Genomic DNA, 17,908 nt, shown 5'->3' on the forward strand with positions numbered 1-17,908 from the left:
GACATCCGTCTTGACTTAACTAAGTAGGTGGACAGGTAATGTATACGTAAGGGTTAAAGATTGCATTCGAAACTTTGTCTTAAATAGTTTTTTGTCGAAACGAAACTCTAAAGCAGGCCACTGACGAGCCTTCCAAATGGATGCCGTTACAATGGATTCATCCAAATGGACGGCATTCCAATATTAAACAATGTACGTTTTTGACATTCACGGACCGATTCTGGATTGCAGCCACGCTATTTGGACTGTTGGAAGGCTCGTCAGTGGCCACCTTTAAACAGACGCAATCCGACTAATTTAAAAAGAAACAAAATCCATCAAATCTCATATCTAACTCTTGCAAGTGTATGATTGAAGCGTGGTTGTATCGTTTCAGGTTTGCACAATGCTGATATCGCTGGAGAACTACTACTGGCGGTACACGTCGGCGTCGGAGCTGGTGAACATGATCCTGGCGTTCACGGAGCAGCGCGCCTACGCGCTGTTCCAGACAGCCGAGTTCCTCAACCTGTCCGAGTCGATGGTGCAGATGATCATGTGCCGCAACCTCGAGGTGCCCGAGGTCCGCAAGTTCGAGGCGATGCTCAGCTGGGCGCGCAACAAAATCAAAGCCAAGTCCGCCAATAAGACTGATGCCAAAAATGAATTTAAATGCATTATGGAGAGGCTCGCTCGGGACCTAAAGCTGTACAGGATCTCGCCGCAGGAGCTGATCAAAGTAGTGCTCCCGTCGAAGGCGATCAAGAACGAGCGTATCCTGGAGACGCTCATGTACCAGGCCAACTCGGGCATGTACCGGATCCAGGACAGCTACATCGAGGCCTGCCAGCAGCGCCTGCAGAAGCAGGACTCGCGCTTCTCCGAGTTCGAGAGCTTCGACTACGGCATTTAAACGGAGCTGTGAGGATTATCAGTGTATTAGATAGATTTTGAAGAGAGACTGGCCTGCTCCTTCTCATATGTGGTATGTTGAAGCCTTCTAAAGTATTATTGTTATAGATGTACTCGAGTAGAGGTGCGAGAAATTATTGTACACTTCTCGGATACCTATTCCTTGTTGTTGTTCATTGATACCTATATATATTTTTTACATCTAGACGTGTTCAGCATAAGCATCTCTATTTTTGGTACCGTGAACATTGCGATACGTGTGTTGTTTCGCAAATGAAGACACCCGATCGGCTGGCGTGGTGTCTTGTCAGTTTATGCCCATACAGATGTAGTTCGATTTGCGACTACGTGACGTATACACTATACATACCAATACTTATTATACATATCACCATTCCAGCCGCCTTGTACTATATTGATTATATTTTCAAACAATTGATCAAATTCATTATTTATTTTCTATGATCCTAAGGTACAAAACAATGGTTCATGTAATTAAGGGGTTTCAAAAGTAAGTACTAATAATATGATAACCATCAACCATTTTTAGGGTTCCGTAGCCTAAAAACGGCCCTTATAGTGTCGTCATGTAGTATTATGTGTATTCCAGTCCAACACACATTTGGCCAGTTTTTAAATTAAATAGGAGTAAAAAAATTAGTACATTCTTAATTTTGTATTTGTCATGAATTCAATCAAATATTTATTTTAGTATTGACAGAGGTACATTTGTGAAACCCCTGATCTATCCACAAATCGTACCTACTTTATCATACACATCATTGTTTCATGCAAACGCGACTGATTCACCAATACGTTAAGTCGTATTCTAAAAAAACGTATTATAAATACTACATATATATCATATAATGAATAAATATCTAAAAGGATGTACAAAATGATAAAACACAATTTAAATTTAATGAATATAAACGTTACACTAGATAATTAATTTGTAGAATAATTATGATGTCTATAGCGAATCTCGTTATTGAGAAATCTTTAAACCTGTTATTGCCTTTTGTCTTACTAAATTTATTTGTAAGCCTTTCCACGTATATTTGTTATTTAATCAATGTCGCTTAACTTCTTACTGTACTCAGAATGTTTCTTAACATTTATACAATGGATAGATACCAAAAATTTTATAATATAAGTAGGTACCTACTTAAATATTTTTTCTGCGAAAGTACAAAATGTTGGTAATAGTTTATTGATTACCTACATTAAATACATTTTATTTACTACGGCCATGGCATTTGAGTCAAAAAATTTAATGTAGGTACTCATTTGAAAGTTTTTTCAATGCAGTGAGGTGACACAAGTCTGGTTGAATTGAAATAATTGGTCATGTGGGCCGAGCTAGGACTGCCTACAGAATTAGTCTTGGTCTTTAAATTGACTTATATATTTAAAATTGTTTCCGTAGAAATTGCGTCCTATTTATGTTGTTTACTTATCACTCACTTATCAGACCGTAAAACTTACTGCAATCTGAAAATCTGATATACATTGATATTTAGTGGAAACTGTGTCTCCGTTTTTAATAATAACGGATAAGCTTCATTTTTAATTATGTGTATGTATTTCTATTTGAGGGTAGGTACCTAGTGTACCTACTTGCGGTGTTTTCCTTTCACAGCTTGTCGCTCTTCATAATTTATTATAGTAAGTACAAATTATATTTTCTTACAAACATGGGTATTTAAAAATAAATGTGTAGATCCAATAAATGAGATATAATTGATGTATGTATAGACATGAACTATAATCGTGCTCTTCCTGTTCGCTGTTACTGTTCAAATTTGGATTAAATGTGCTTGCGTTTCTTTTTATTACACCTAAGTCTGGGGTCTCTCCCAGAAGTCGTCGGCAACATCAAGGGTCTGCTAGGCTTCTTGGTAGAATTGGGTTGGCAAGAACAGTGCCGACAACCCATCACGCAAAATAGGAGCAATAATATGACGTCGAGTTGCGGAAACCAAGCTCGCGAGAACCTAAGTAGCTATAACCTAAGTCGGGTACCTCCTTCTTATTTGCTTTAGTGTATCCCTTATTATTTCGGTCCAAATACCTTTTCGTTAACAATAATATATTACTTGCATTATATAAAACAATAGAAGTAGGGTCGGACCAAGCATGGCTTTTGCAATGACAAAATATGGCAATGTTGCATACCTATATGGTTTCGAATGTAGTAACAATTTACAATTTTCGGTAGGTACCTACAGTCAACTGTAAAAATATGGGTGTACAAATCATCTCAAAAATACCTATGTCCCATATCTTATCTTATTGTTTTCGGGGGCCCTTGCGGACATGGTATAATAATATACTCCGCCTGGTACTCTATTCCGAGATTCGCGTATGACCTAACTGACACGGGCCTACGTCATCATGCTGTTTACAGGTTCTCAAACTTTAAAATGTGGGAGAATTTTAACCAACGGTGAAAATTATTTTAACGGCATTAATTTTAAATTATTCATGTAGAAACATAGTAAAATAAAACAAATCGAATGTATTAAATTAAACTTTATTTATCTATACAAGACAAACGTTTGAAAAACTAATTCACAGTTACACATTAATTACCAAGCTTACGACGTAAAAAGTTTGGAAAACACTGCGACTGCTGACACTGAGCGAGAAGGAAATAACAATTAACACGCGTTCGACAAGGATGACGGTCAGGGCATGAAGTTATCTAGATCCGAATTGTCAAATGTGACAGCGCTATCCTGTGTTGCCAGTAATGTAAACAGAATTACCCGAACGTCTGAAATTTCTTTCGTGAATCGGAAGATATTGCTAACGAATAATTAAAAATGACGTGTTATTGTAAAATTTAAGATAAAATACATATAAATGAAAATTATAAAATAATAAAGAAATATTTTAACTTATTAACCATAGGTATAATGTACCCATGTAACATGTTATGTTGAAATAAAGTGGCAATGTTATTGTGACGTAGGCCCGTGTCACTCTGGGAATAGAAGACCATGTTTTATTAGACCATGCTTGCGGATACACTTCGACCCATAGGGATCTTTTGTGCAGTTACCCCCTAGAAAAGATCCGTCAACTACTCAAGAGCTTTTCCCACCATATCCATGTGTCGGATGATGGAGCTCATGGGTAGCGTTTTAAAGTCCTTTGGTTCCAGGTATCCTGCTCCAAAGTCCTTCATTATTTGTCTGGCGAGGGCGTGACATTCACACATTAAGTGTCTTACTGTCTCTTCCTCTTCGCCACACATGGCTTGGAGTTGTCTTTTGCTAAGTTTCCAAAGCTTTTTGCTCCAGCCGGAGTCTATTCCTTGCATAAAGAGCTTTGCATGCTTTAACCTATGTCCCATAACTCTTATGTCAGTGAATTAATATTTTTACAGTTGAGTGTACTTAATGAAGTACCTATCATTTGGACCTGCGGAACTGGCTCCCGCAGCTTCCAAATCTTAAAAATTATTTTCAAATGCAAAAAAAACGAAGTATAGTAGTAAGTAGGTGAATTATGTTCACATCCAAGTTTTCCTATTTATTCACATAATAAAAATTTATTAACTTTTGGAGCAAAGATGTACCTAACTGCGGTTAAGGGTTTGTTTATTTTTACTGAATTAATCATTAGGTAGGACATGGACCCTATTTTTTTGGAATGATAATGTAAATTATATACCTAAGCGTCCTTTTTTCTGAGCGACAATAGCGGTTTTAAAAGACTTGCTTAGCCGTAGCTTGGTCCTATTGTCTTAAAACTTGGACGAGATTATTTTGAATGGGAAAAAATTGTCGGATATAAACTACTTATATAATTTTGAATTGTGTTAAAATTATCATGTTATCAATATGTCTTTCAGACTAGACCAAACAAAATAGAATGATAATAACAACTTAAATACATCCGTTTATAACCAACTTTCTATTTGTAGCTAGAAGGGTCCGGGTCTGGGCCGAGACGTCCGACACTTCGTTTTCTATGATAGGTAATCAGTTGATCACGTAATGCTTGCTATAAGATAAGGAAACGAAGTATCGCAAACCTCGGCCCGCTGCCGGACCGTTCTAGCGTGAGTCATCCGACTCCCTGACTTACGGGTTCTCAGAACTTCAGTTTCATGCGGAATATTTACTACAACGTTTCAATTTGGTTTGATGAGCTCCCTCCATAAAGGTGTCAGTAACATATTATATAGAAGCCGATTCGAACCTTAATAATTTTATCTTGATTTGTTAGATCTTGATATGCACATGTGCATTTCGCCCAAACTTGTACCTTGTTTGTATGAAAGATATTCACAGACACAATACCTAACATATTAAGTTGATATTATTAAATTTCGAATAAACAACATTATTTTCATCATCAAATCACCATTTTGGCGCTACTTCGCCATTCACTCACCGATGAAGATTAATTTACTGCATTGTAGAATGTCCTCGTTCTATATTTTAACCAGATTTTAACCCGTATTTCCATTCCATGCCTCTCCTACATTGAAAAACTTCATTTGCCTCTCTGTTACTCGAATAATATACAACAGAGATATAGACGCACATATTTACCCATTTAAAATTTTTCGATGTTGGCGGTAGGCCCTCAGACGTGCTACTTCTTATACTCAACATTCTTTTTTAGGGTTCCGTACCCAAAGGGTAAAAACGGGACCCTATTACTAAGACTCCACTGTCCGTCTGTCCGTTTGACCGTCTGTCTGTCACCAGGCTTTATCTCATGAACCGTGATAGCTAAACAGTTGAAATTTTTACAGATTTATTTCTGTTGCCGTTTTTTTAACAACAAATACTTTAAAAAAACGGAACCCTCGGTGGGCGAGTCCGACTCGCACTTGTCCGGTTTTTTTTGCTAGAAGTACGAGTAAAACGCAAACCTACACTATTACTGTTAAAGAAAATCTTCTGAACCAATTTAAATGTTAAACATTTTTATCTCTTATATTATAATATCTATCTGTATGAATACTTAGTGTTATACCTTACCTACGCTTAGAGAATATAACCAAACGGAGTGGTCATTAACAGGCGTTCCACTCTGTCGAAAATAGGCGGCCAATGGTCAACCACATGTCAACCACATGTATGGACTGACGTTTATCTGACATGGCTATGTTTACGTTACGTATACATTTGACGTGCCCCTCCCCCGCAAAAAACGGCAAACTATTTTGTACCGAAAATTATAGACATGGCGTCTCCGTTGGTTATATCCTCTAAGTACCTACGCGGTGAATAGACCCATTTTACGCATTGATGTTTGTAGATATTTGCAATAAAAGGAAAATGGTAGGTACAAAAACTTCACCGATGCGGATAAAACGAAGTTTACTTATTTGGCCTTATATTTTTCCATAAGTTAAATTATATGTGGTAATAAAAAACATGTCAAACATTGTTTTAAGCTCCATTATTTTCTTATGCAACTAAGTAATTTTCTTATGTGGAATGGGTCTGAAAATAATGAAAATGTTAAATATTAGGTGTTAATGTATAAATACGTAGCCTAAAATTTTAAACGTTTCTAAAATTCAGGCAAATAACAATCAAAAAGTAAAGATGAAAATGTCGATAAAATTTTTATACTCGTGGAATGCATTTACAAAGTTTATGATCTTCAATTGTTGTGGATGATTTTTAATTTTTTTTACATTTAGTATTTAGTTTATTGTGATTTTGCTCAAAGCTTTGAAGGAATTTTATGCCGTTGAATGTAACTTTTGGACTCTGCATTCCAAACTTGGATCTGAGCTGCTACCGCGAAAACCGAAATTCACAAATTGCGGGGATCTTTCTCTTTTACTCCAATGAAGGCGTAATTAGAGTGACAGAGAAAAATCCCCGCAATTTGCGAACTTCGATTTTCGCGGTTATAGCCCTGTTCATAAAGTATTGTACTTAATACTCATCTATATGTAATAACTGTAATAAGTTTAATTTGGTAGAACACCAAATATGGACGTGTTGATAAGTTTTCTATTCCAAAATTTTAACCTTCCTGTGATCGTGGATGTTGCTATATTTATGTATATGTTAATATGTGGGATCTTCAAAGAAAATGAAAAATATATAACTGTTATTTTGCATAAGCAAGATGATTATTCAATGAAATATTATGTGGTGAATAAAGTTTTTTTTTTGTGTATCTATTTCACCTTTAGTTTTATTAGTAAGATCAAAATAACCCCGAATAGTAGTACGAGTAGCTCCAACAAACCCCCAAGCTTTAAGAGGTAAAGGGACGGCCGTTTCTCCATACAAACGTAGTCCCCATTTTCCTCTCTGGATATTGATTTCCCTCTCTGGATAGTGACTTTATGGAAAATATTTTTACATAAGTAATTTGATGTAGGTACTTATATTAACCATAGCTATGCCCCTACGTTTGGATTTTTGATGTTTTAATTATTGTAAAAATTAGGAGAGAAATACAGATTTCATACAAATGTTTAAATGCTCCTAACTCTTATAATAATAAAAAATCCGAGAAAAATCGGTAGCAGCGTAGGGGTCGTTATAAAGCATAACAGGTATTGTGTCAAAATATTTTCAATAATGTATAAAATGAGGACTACGTTTGTATGAAAAGGCGAATTCACGCGGGTCCTCCACTTTCGTCTTAATATGGAGATCAAAAACATTAGACAATTTGGATAAAATGGATAAAATATTTTATTAAACTTGAAATCAAGTTGATAGTCAAACACACTCTTCAAACATATACATCAATTCATAATTGAAACGTAAAATATTATAAAAAAATATGTAGGTACTAATTATGTAGATTAGCTTCATTTTTGAGAATGGATACCAAAAAATTACATACATGTCCCTAGCCATTGGACAAAGCCGAAATGTACATATGCATTAGGGTATTTAGAACCAGTATACAAAGTATCATAAATCATAATTCATAACAATCGGTGTAGCGGTTACGAAGAAATTAACAAATTACGATTTTTTTACTTTGGAGCAACCTGTATGTGTTAGTAGCTCCTAAGGTAATAAATAGTATGAAACATTCTTCGACCGTTTTGATTATCTTTTTTATTTATGACATTAATAAGATTCTGACTTTTGACAAATGAAATCATTGCCGCACATTTTCAAACAAATTGTTATGGCTCCTTTACACGTTGGCCCAACCTATTGGTCCAATATGTGGGGACAACGTGTAGAGGGGGTATTGGTGTCGGTTGGCTTATTGCTATCTCATTCTACCGCATGGCTGCGTCCCTTGGATTGGCCGGCGTTGGCCCATCGTGTAGAGGAGCCATTAAAAGCACTGCCAATGATTAATACAGTAGGTTTCATTGGCAGTACTTTTGACAATTTGTTTTAAAATGTGCGGCAATGATCACATTTGTCAAAACTCAGAATCTTATTAATGTCATAAATAAATAAGATAATAAAAACGGTCGAAGAAGGTTTCATACTATTTATTGCCTCAGGAGCTACTTACACATACAGGTTGCTCCAAAGTAAAATAATCGTATTTTGTTAATTTCTTCGTAACCGCTACACCGATTGTTATGATACTTTGTATAATGGTTCTAAATACCCTAATGCATATGTACATTTCGGCTTTGTCCAATGGCTAGGGGCACCCTGTATATATTAAAGTTTGCAGACGTTCGGAAAGTTAATTAGTTCGGAATCTTAAGCGTTGCGAGGGTTTCAAGGCACGAGGGTTAAACAAATTTTGCCACCGAATGAAACACAGAATTTTTCACAACACCAAACGCGAGGAAAATACTAACTGTAAGTGTAAATATCAAACCAAAATCTTGGTCTGACTCTAGGAATATGTACAGAGGGGCTACCGCAAAAACCGATATTCGCAAATTGCGGGGATCTTTCTCTTTTACTCCAATGAAGGCGTAATTAAATGCGTTAAAATGCCCGCAGTTTGCGAACTTCGTTTTTCTCGGTTATAGCCCAAGCCGGTGTTGCTCGAAGAGCCCGGGTCAGCAAACGCCACTTCATCTCACTCAAAAAAATAATACGACAACTCGCTGCGCTGCGCTCTGAGCGTTTGACAGTTCGTTAGGTAAAACGGAACGCACAGAGAAAGTTCCGCAAGCTGCCGCCGCAGCGCTCGAGCGCCAGTTTCCTCGCAGCAGGCACGCGGCCGGCTGCCTGTAGTGCGCGGTGCGAACCATCACACGCGAGTTCGCGGTCATAGGCTCGAACGAACACCGAAACCGACGGTCAGTGTAGTGACCATGATGATGGACAACGGGATGATGAACAACTATGACGGGTATCCCGACGGCTATATGGAACAGGAGGAGGAGTGGGAACGCGAGGGTCTATTAGACCCGGCTTGGGAGAAGCAACAGAAAAAGGTCAGTTTTAACACCGCTGACACCGGTTGGGGTAAATTGAAAAAAATAACAATAATTATTAACAACTAGCCTCAGTATCGGTCGCGTAAATATCACCGATATAACCTTATCTAAATCGTGAGTCATGTTTGTGTATGTTTTAGGTCTCGCTTTTCTGCAGCAATAATATAAATCCACTCGGCATTGACTATTTATTCTTGTACTATTTATTGTAGTACTACATCTGATAGCAGTTGTAAATGCTGGTGCAGACATAAATTTGCCGGTTTATAAATCTATTTTTAGGGCCAGCTGCAAGGCGTATCATCTTGCTTATTAAATAACCAGATTCAAATCAGCCAAAAAAATGTTAGCGATTATGATACATTAATATGTATTATCTAAAAAATTTAGAACCGAATAAAAGAAAACATAAACAAATAAAAATGATATAACTTTTTTTTTCTATTAAAGTGGAACGCGCGATTTTTCAAAAATTGAATCTAGTTCCTGCATTTTTCCCGCCTCGGATTGAAAGTAGATCGCGGCCGTGGGACACTATTAAAAGATTTCTTGAAGCTTTTAGTGCGAAAGAGACGCGCGCACGCGTCTTCCCACGGGAGGGAGCGGGTCAGAGAGAGAGGAGTCGAATTTCCGTTAGTCATGTCCTAAAATGGGTCCAGCGCAGGCGCCGATGTAGGCGCGGGCGTGCGACTGCGTCACCATGAAACCCATATTTCAGGAAACTTGGCTGCTACGTCATGTGCATTTTGAAGGTTGCGCCTGGCCTGCAGACCCGTGACGTGTGCACACCCACCTCCACCTCGTTGGAATGTCATTAACGAGTTACGAACGCACTGCGATTGCAGGCACATCCAAGTTTATCAATGTTTAAAGGTTTATGTTGCATTAACGCGTTTTTTTAATCTTTATTTTTACCTCGGAATTTTTCAAGTAGAAAAAGTTGCTTATTTTATTTATTAGTCATTCATTAAAACTTGCTGAAGTGTCAAATTTTCTAGCTTATGTTATTTAAAACTATTTATCCCATCTATTATCTATCGAAATAGAATACATAAAGTATAAATTATATAATTATTAACCCTTAATTTTCTTAATTAATTCGCAAATTAATTAAATAAATAAAATAAATTTATCTTTATGAATAGCGTGGTTTGCTACTCTAAAATAAACTCATACGACAGTACGTAAATGCCACGTTACATTCTTAGCGAGGGACAACGAACTAGGAGGCTGCGATGTCTCGCAGGATGTAAACAAAGAGGCTGCGACACCCGGTGCATTGGCCGGTTGCTGCCGGGTCAATGTCGCGGCCGACATCAGCCGACATCGGCCGACCAGTCGCAGGCGCATCCGACTGGTCCACCGATCGCTGCGACTGGAATCAATCGCCGCAATCAGGTCACTGGCGCAACCAACTTTTCCACCTCAAGGAATACCCAGAAGCACGGACCCACGAAATCTACTTTCTACAAGTGACATAAATGTGTTGCTGACGTCATCATTATAAATAAACATAATTACTAATGCAAGAAAGCTTAGATGATTAATCGGAGAATATGCTATCAGATGTAAGATCTTAAGAAATCAGGCGAGAAAGTGAGGACGAAACTGGTTGTAAAATTAATAATTTACATAAAACGAATAATTCTCTGTCATTGGAGTGCAACTTGGACGCATTTATTGCCGTTTAATAACCGACTGCCACAACAACGCCATGCAATCGTGAATACTTAAATGTCTTCAGGCACGTTCGATGAGGAAGAAGCGGTAGATTTATCAAATAATAAAGGAAAAATATAGATGAATTATAAAACGCTCATGCCGTGACATTTGGAATTTCTAGAAATCAGAAAAAAAACAAGATAAACCCAAATCAAGTCGGACCCTTCGAACCGAAGAGTTATCACCTTGGCATACCATTCGCGTAATTCCTGTGAACTGGCGGTCGTTGACTTAGGTCCGATAAGCCATAATGTATTCTCAAACAAGGCAACGGATTTGAAAGTGCATATTGTAAACTGTTCCAAACACGTTTATTGGGACGATCAATATTCAGATGTTACGTAGGCAGATAAGTTTGATGTTATCGAATATTTCTCAGGTAAACACTACCAGCGAAAGTTTTCCTAGCTCATGCATATGGATTAATTGGATTCTCCTAAACCAAATATTGTATTGATTTTGATCGATCTGTAGGCTTAATTAAGAATATAAATTACATAAACCAGAATATATTAGAAAGGTCCAAATTCTCGTTTAAATTTTTTGGTAAAAACATGTCGCACGAAAAGGCTTTTGAATAGTCCCCTCGCATTTTCTTAACGAGAGCTTTTGTTAGAAAAAAGGTCTTGAGAAGTTAAGGGTGACGGTGTTTTGGAGAGCCGTTAAGATTTTTCCAATTTTCGTTAAGAGGTAAGTAGACGACCGTCGACCGTGTGTGACCGCTTCTCCATACAAACGTATCTAGTTCCTGTTTTCCTCTCTGGATATTAACATTATAGAAAATGTGTTTACACAGTTTCCACAGCTACTCGTATGGTCTTTTCGTTTGTTGTTTATGATTATTATAAAAGTCAGAGCAGCTTTGAAAACTTGTATGGAATTTGTTTTCCGCTTCTAACTTTTATAATATATGTATATCAAAACACCGTAAGTAAAACAAACAAAGGGGCATAGCCATGATTAAAACAATCAAATTGTGTAAAAAAAAATTCTATTTAGAAGCGGCTATTCACTATCCTCTCCACATTTCTGTTTGATGCAGAAGGCTTTGGAAATATTACACTACAGTCTAAATCACGTCTAAATAAATAAAATAAGAAATGTAAGGAAAGGAAATAGAAGTAAAAACTCATTTATTGTATAATAAGTGTTATAAAATGAATATAAAACTAAAATTAAGATAACTAAAGCTAAAAAATTATAAATATGTACCTATCAAAATTATGCGCCCTCGGTAGGGTGCCCATCACGCAGGCAGCGTTCCCGCGCTGGATTGCTATGGCCAATCTTTGCGCGAAAGGAAAGATATGTTTCAAATTATTCTCGAGTTGAATACCTAAAAAGAATACGTAATACCTAACATCGACAGTGTTAAATAGTTCAACGCGATTTAAGTCAAACCAAATATTTAATAGAATTTAGAAGATAATTAAAGTTTATCGCGAATTAACAAATATTTAATAACTGTTGACGGGGTGATGCGTTGTTATGTGTGGCATACCGGTTACGTAAGATCTTGACATGGCTATTTTTTCTTGTCGGTGTTAGCTCGCTTTTGGCACTGGCTCAAGAACTGGTGAATAAAACCAAGCGGCTAGGTTGTTTGCTAGAGGATTTCGAATATTGTTGAGAAAAACACTTAGTTCTTGTCACAATTTGTAAAAAAATGCTGGAATTGGCTTACGGAGATTATAATCACATATAAAATAATCTACGCTATAATGGTTTTATTTTAATTTTCTCTAGGTATATGTTAAAATAATTTTAATGATGTTGTTGAGGTTATGCAAGATAATCCAATGATTAAGGGAGCGTATGGGTAACGTGACTAGAACATTATGATTATGGTCACCGCAAATGGTAGAGGGCATGTTGTTCCTAATTAGTCGAGGATGAATCATCAGATCAACATCAACACGCTTTCTAAGAAATTAACAAGCCACAAGTACCTACCTAAAAAGCAACCTAGTTAAAAAAAATTGTAACGGTTTTGTAGATGAGTGAGCGAAAATGGTTCGTGCGAGATGTATAAACAACAACGGCCTTGAATACTGAACTACGACACGATAATGATGCACAGAATTAATTTACATTAAGTTAATGGCCGGAGAAACGAAACTTTCTAAGCGGGCGTTATCAGGTGAGGCACATTTTGAACCTGCTTTCCAGTTCACAGACTAGGCACGATCGACCCAGCGTTACGAAATCTATCTCATTAAAACGATGTATCTCAGGAAACTGTGCACAACTTCGCCGTATCATTCAACTTTCAATGCTGATTTAGGTATAAACAATTGGGAGATGTTACTGATATCATAATTCACGGGCCAATATTTTGCAATCCGTTGATCTGCTTTAAGACTTTGGACGCGAAGAATGTTCTGTACTTAGATGTTTTTACACAATTTGCAACGAACTTTCAAACATTGGATGTGATTGGCCATGCCTAATCTGAAAACAAGATTTACAACGTCATTTTTATAGCAAACGGCTTAAAATATTAAAGTGAAAGCATTGAAGAATTTGATGTTTCATAGTTTATGATTTGGTAAATCGGAGTTTTTAAAGTCCGACTTATTAATATTTAACGCTGGAAAAAGTAGGTACCTACATTAAAATATTAGCATCCGTGGTCAGGTTTACTTAGAGGTTTCTTAGTAAAAACTACGAAATGACAAGGATACGTGACGTAGACAATGTAGACACACACTCGACTCTTGCCCACGTCAATAATATCATTTTAAGTGGACCGGTTCTTGCGCGGACAGTCCTAAGCACGTAGAGACAACATATTATAGACCCTTCACCTTATTTCACTTGCATAACTTGCATTGAAATCAATAACGATTAAATAGGCGTCAATAAGAGTGTATTAAAGTAACACCTGTTGGAAGATATTTCTTGTACATTTAATATACAGCTGGGTCTAATGATCTATCAATTTGACGATGAAAGCTTATTACAAATCTGTCTGTGTTGATTTAACTTAACAGATCCTTCGCAAATTACAGATGTATTATAGATTAAGTATAATCATTTGTCCATTAAACTTGCTTAGCAATGTTTATTTGATCTGTGTTGGCTGCAGAGTGTAAAGCCGGGGAACGTATGGCCCGCCCACCCGCTGCACCCAGGTGCGTTGTTGCATCGGACTTTGTGTCAACCTTGTGTCGTTTCACAATCCCTAGTAGAATTTGTATACCGCACGGCCGATTTATTTAGTGCTTTATGTATTCTCACTCGCTTACCAATTAGTTGTCGAAACAAGTCGTTTATGGCACTACAGTAATGCAGAATTATGGTAGGTAGTACTTACTATTCAGCTTGTAAACTATTCCGAATTCGATGGATTTCCTAATGTTTTCAGATAAAGCAACAAACATAGTCTCCTTTAGTCACGAATAGATATTTCTGTCACACTCTCAGGTACTTAAAAAAAAACAATGTTGTGGTCATACTTTAATTAATAACAAAATACAATTTAATTGCTATATTCCTCTTAATTTGCAATTCTCAGTATGGAGCTTATTGTATCGTAGCCAGATGTGAACTTTATTTCTTAATAATTTCGAAGATCTTAAGGAACCAATTAATTAGATAACCCGATAATTCAATGATATAAATATGGGGAGACAGTAATGTGTGAGAATCGGATGTGGTGCCGGGCGGCCGCAAACTGCAACGCCGTCAGCCAGCCGATGCCAACACCGTCTATTTCCATCTCTATCCTCACGCCCACGCGAAATGCTTACACTCACTTGCTATTAAAATTAGAAAAACATTCTAAATTTATGCTTGGCGTCCAAAATCCAACATTTTATGAATCAAGTCGACGCTTTAGGCCAGCTAAATTACCTTCCACATTGACACCCTTTGCCCCTATCTGTTGTTGTCTTTATCGCACCCAGTACTGGCGATTATCTGTTTAGATAAATCCGGTAGTCGTCGAGTGCGAGGGGACTGGCAGTTATTCATTTAGAACCCACAGCTGTACGCAAACGGCCCTATCAATTGTGCATTACATGTGGGTAGACTATTGTCAGCGCGAATTCGTTTAGAAGCGACCTTGCCGATGTGAATGCTTGTTTCACCGTTACATATCGATTAGAACGAGTGTAAGTACATAAGTTAGTCCTTACTCCTTAGGTATTTCATGCTAGTAGAAATACGTCCCAGCCATTGTAGCCTAGAGATGGGTAGGGGTGAGTACATACTGAGTATTTACTCGGTATTTACTCAAAGCACCCGATAAATACCCGTATTTACTCATTTAGGTGGGTAAAAACGATTTCTTATAAAATATTCAAAAAGTGAGATTTAATAACATAATTGTCTTTTATTGAGGAGTGCTAACGTGTATTAACAATACATATCTATAAAATAAAAAGCATATAGGACGCTTAATTTAGGAAAAAAAGGTAATTATTAGTGAGAGGCAAATTGTGATAATACATAGTTAACAATTATGTTTTAAATAAGAAGGTATTTACTTTAAAAATATGGTACTTGAATTCTATCGATGTTCTAGATAACTGCATGTCGCGCAAAAGTGCGTGTTTACGCGGCACTTACGACCTTTCATTAAGGGTTTTTTGAAGAAAACTCAAAAATGGCTCAACCGATGATGTTCAAAATATTGTTTTTTGTACTCTATTATACGGCTAATCTCCCGATATGTTTTCATATTTTTTCTGAACTTTGGTTCGAAAGTTATAGAGAGATAAACATTATTTTGGCCTTTCGAAACGGTTTATTTCCAAAAATATTCAATTTGTCCAAAAATGTTCTTAGAAACATTCCAGTTATTTTTAAAGACCCATTTAATGATGTGCAACACGTTGGTGGTTTCTGAGATTTTTTTTTGTGACAATTAGTTACATCTATGGAGTGCCCCTCTTAAAAATACATTTCTTACAATTTTGAGTACTTAATCCAGTAGCGGCTTACAAAATACACCTATATTTCAAATTTATATGCCCCTTTCAGGACTCTAAATAGTTTATACCCACCAATTTGGGTATAAATGAGTAAATACGGGTATATTGAGTAAATACTGAGTATTTACTCGGTATTTACCCGTGAGTATTTACTCACTACCCATCTCTATTGTAGCCACACCACTTGACTGGCATTTTTTGTTAGACCTTGTAGAAGATTTAACTATTTTACGGTAACCTTTATGATTTAGTGAATTTTGGCAGCACTATATGAAACGTTTTTGGTGGGATCGATTACGAGTTAAGTAGACTGATGCATGTTATCTAAAATGGTGGTATAGACGTCAGCACAGATTCCTAGCCAGAGTGTCCGATTGCGTATGTCAACTATCTGATATCGACCTAGACGCTTCCGCTGCACAACGAAAACTTGTGTGTCACACCGTGTTATAAATAATCTCAGACAGATTAACGGTAAACTTTCGCGTTGTCTATTGATTAAATCGTGACGCCAAACATCATATAAAGTTACTTCTATAACAAAACAAAAGAAGCATTGATGTTAAACCGTTTTATTCTGGTAAAAACCCGAATTTGCTCTGTTTTGAGCAATGCCTACCGGACATCCCTTTATGTATGAAATCCCTTGTATGTTGACACGAAAAGAAGGGGCGAGTTGTCAAACGTAAGAGTTGTTTTTAAAAGGGAAGTCCTAGTTGATTTAGCTTATTTTTCAAGTGCACTCAATATTCACAATTGTGTTGGACAAATAAACGATTTTGTATTTGTATTTTTGTATTTGTATTTGTATTCTTGAAACATGGAAGCCATTAGAAAACGAGTTCTATTGACGCCTCGCCACCGGTTTCGAGTTTCGTCATGTTGTTGATAGATCATGTTCTGTTTCCTAAACAGTCGGAGCGTGGAGATAAGCCGTCTACGTATTGTTATTGTTCGCAGGATGTCTGGATCACCATCCGCTATAACTTTAGTCATTACTTCTCCTTACTCCGCCATTTGTTCTGCATCGTTGTACATTCGAAAGTGAATTCGACTTCAAGGTTCATTATCTTTTATGAGCTTATCTAATCGGGCATCTGTGGTAATAATATTGGAATATCATGGTCCTTATCTTGCTTAACGTAAGTAGTTCCGATCAGCTGCTTAATTGATACCGTTTATTGTTCTTATGTGACATAGGTACATGTAGGCACTTAAAACAAGTAGATGCCAAATATAATTGGTTTGGATAAGATAATACCAAAATCAGTTTATTAAAAAAAATTAAGCTGCCTGGATGGAAGTGGCGGCAATTTTTCTGCGGAATATTTTCATTCAATTATTTTACTTGATGGTATCTTTATAGGCTTCACAATCAGTGGATATTTTACATTCATCTCCATAATATATACTCTTTATTACCACAAAGGTGTATTACTCTGCTCTCCTGTGATGTGACAATACGAGTATAGTCTAGTGTAGCACAGAAAACGTAACGTAAAGAGACCAGTTTAGACTCCAGTACATGTAGGGAGTACAATGTCACTGTTCCGGCCGCGTCAAACCGGCTCCTATGTTCCGGCGCAGTCACGAAGCTGCTTTGATTCCTTGTCTCCGATACTCTATACTTTTTATCCGTTGACGTGTCTGTTACCTGCCTTTGTTTCCATTGTTTCGGCTGTTGCACAATAGAACGGGTGTTTTCCCTATCTATTCCATTAACGTTTCAACGAATTACGAAACTATTACAGTAGCTCAGTTTAGTACTACATATATGTACATAAGGTATACTTATTCCTAATTTTGTAATATATATCGTGGTGGTATTTGGATGAATGTCGCTTTAAAGTCAGTCTATCAAACATGTTAATAGGCGTGTATCAATTTATATGTTGCAGCTGTAGACATTGTTTATTCACTTGCATAACATTTAAAATTGACAAAAATTTACAACTTGATCATTATTTGGGACAAGCGTCAAGAAAACATT

At 36.8% G+C, this 17,908-nt stretch overlaps 2 protein-coding genes across 2 annotated transcripts in view; both read left to right on the plus strand.

Moving 5' to 3' along the window:
* The window catches only part of LOC134796789 (uncharacterized), a 285,519-nt gene extending 283,382 nt beyond the window's left edge, over nt 1–2,137 (plus strand). Inside the window, exon 20 of the mRNA XM_063769010.1 lies at nt 377–2,137. Coding sequence (XP_063625080.1) covers nt 377–892 — 516 coding nt within the window. The 3' untranslated portion in view covers nt 893–2,137. The remainder of the gene's footprint in view (nt 1–376) is intronic.
* A 6,868-nt stretch (nt 2,138–9,005) lies between these two features.
* Nucleotides 9,006–17,908, plus strand: part of LOC134796795 (alpha-actinin, sarcomeric) — a 52,750-nt gene continuing 43,847 nt past the window's right edge. The window contains exon 1 of the mRNA XM_063769016.1: nt 9,006–9,256. Coding sequence (XP_063625086.1) covers nt 9,134–9,256 — 123 coding nt within the window. The 5' untranslated portion in view covers nt 9,006–9,133. The remainder of the gene's footprint in view (nt 9,257–17,908) is intronic.

This window comes from Cydia splendana, chromosome 14 (assembly GCF_910591565.1).
Source record: "Cydia splendana chromosome 14, ilCydSple1.2, whole genome shotgun sequence".
In the NCBI taxonomy this organism is placed as follows: domain Eukaryota; kingdom Metazoa; phylum Arthropoda; class Insecta; order Lepidoptera; family Tortricidae; genus Cydia; species Cydia splendana.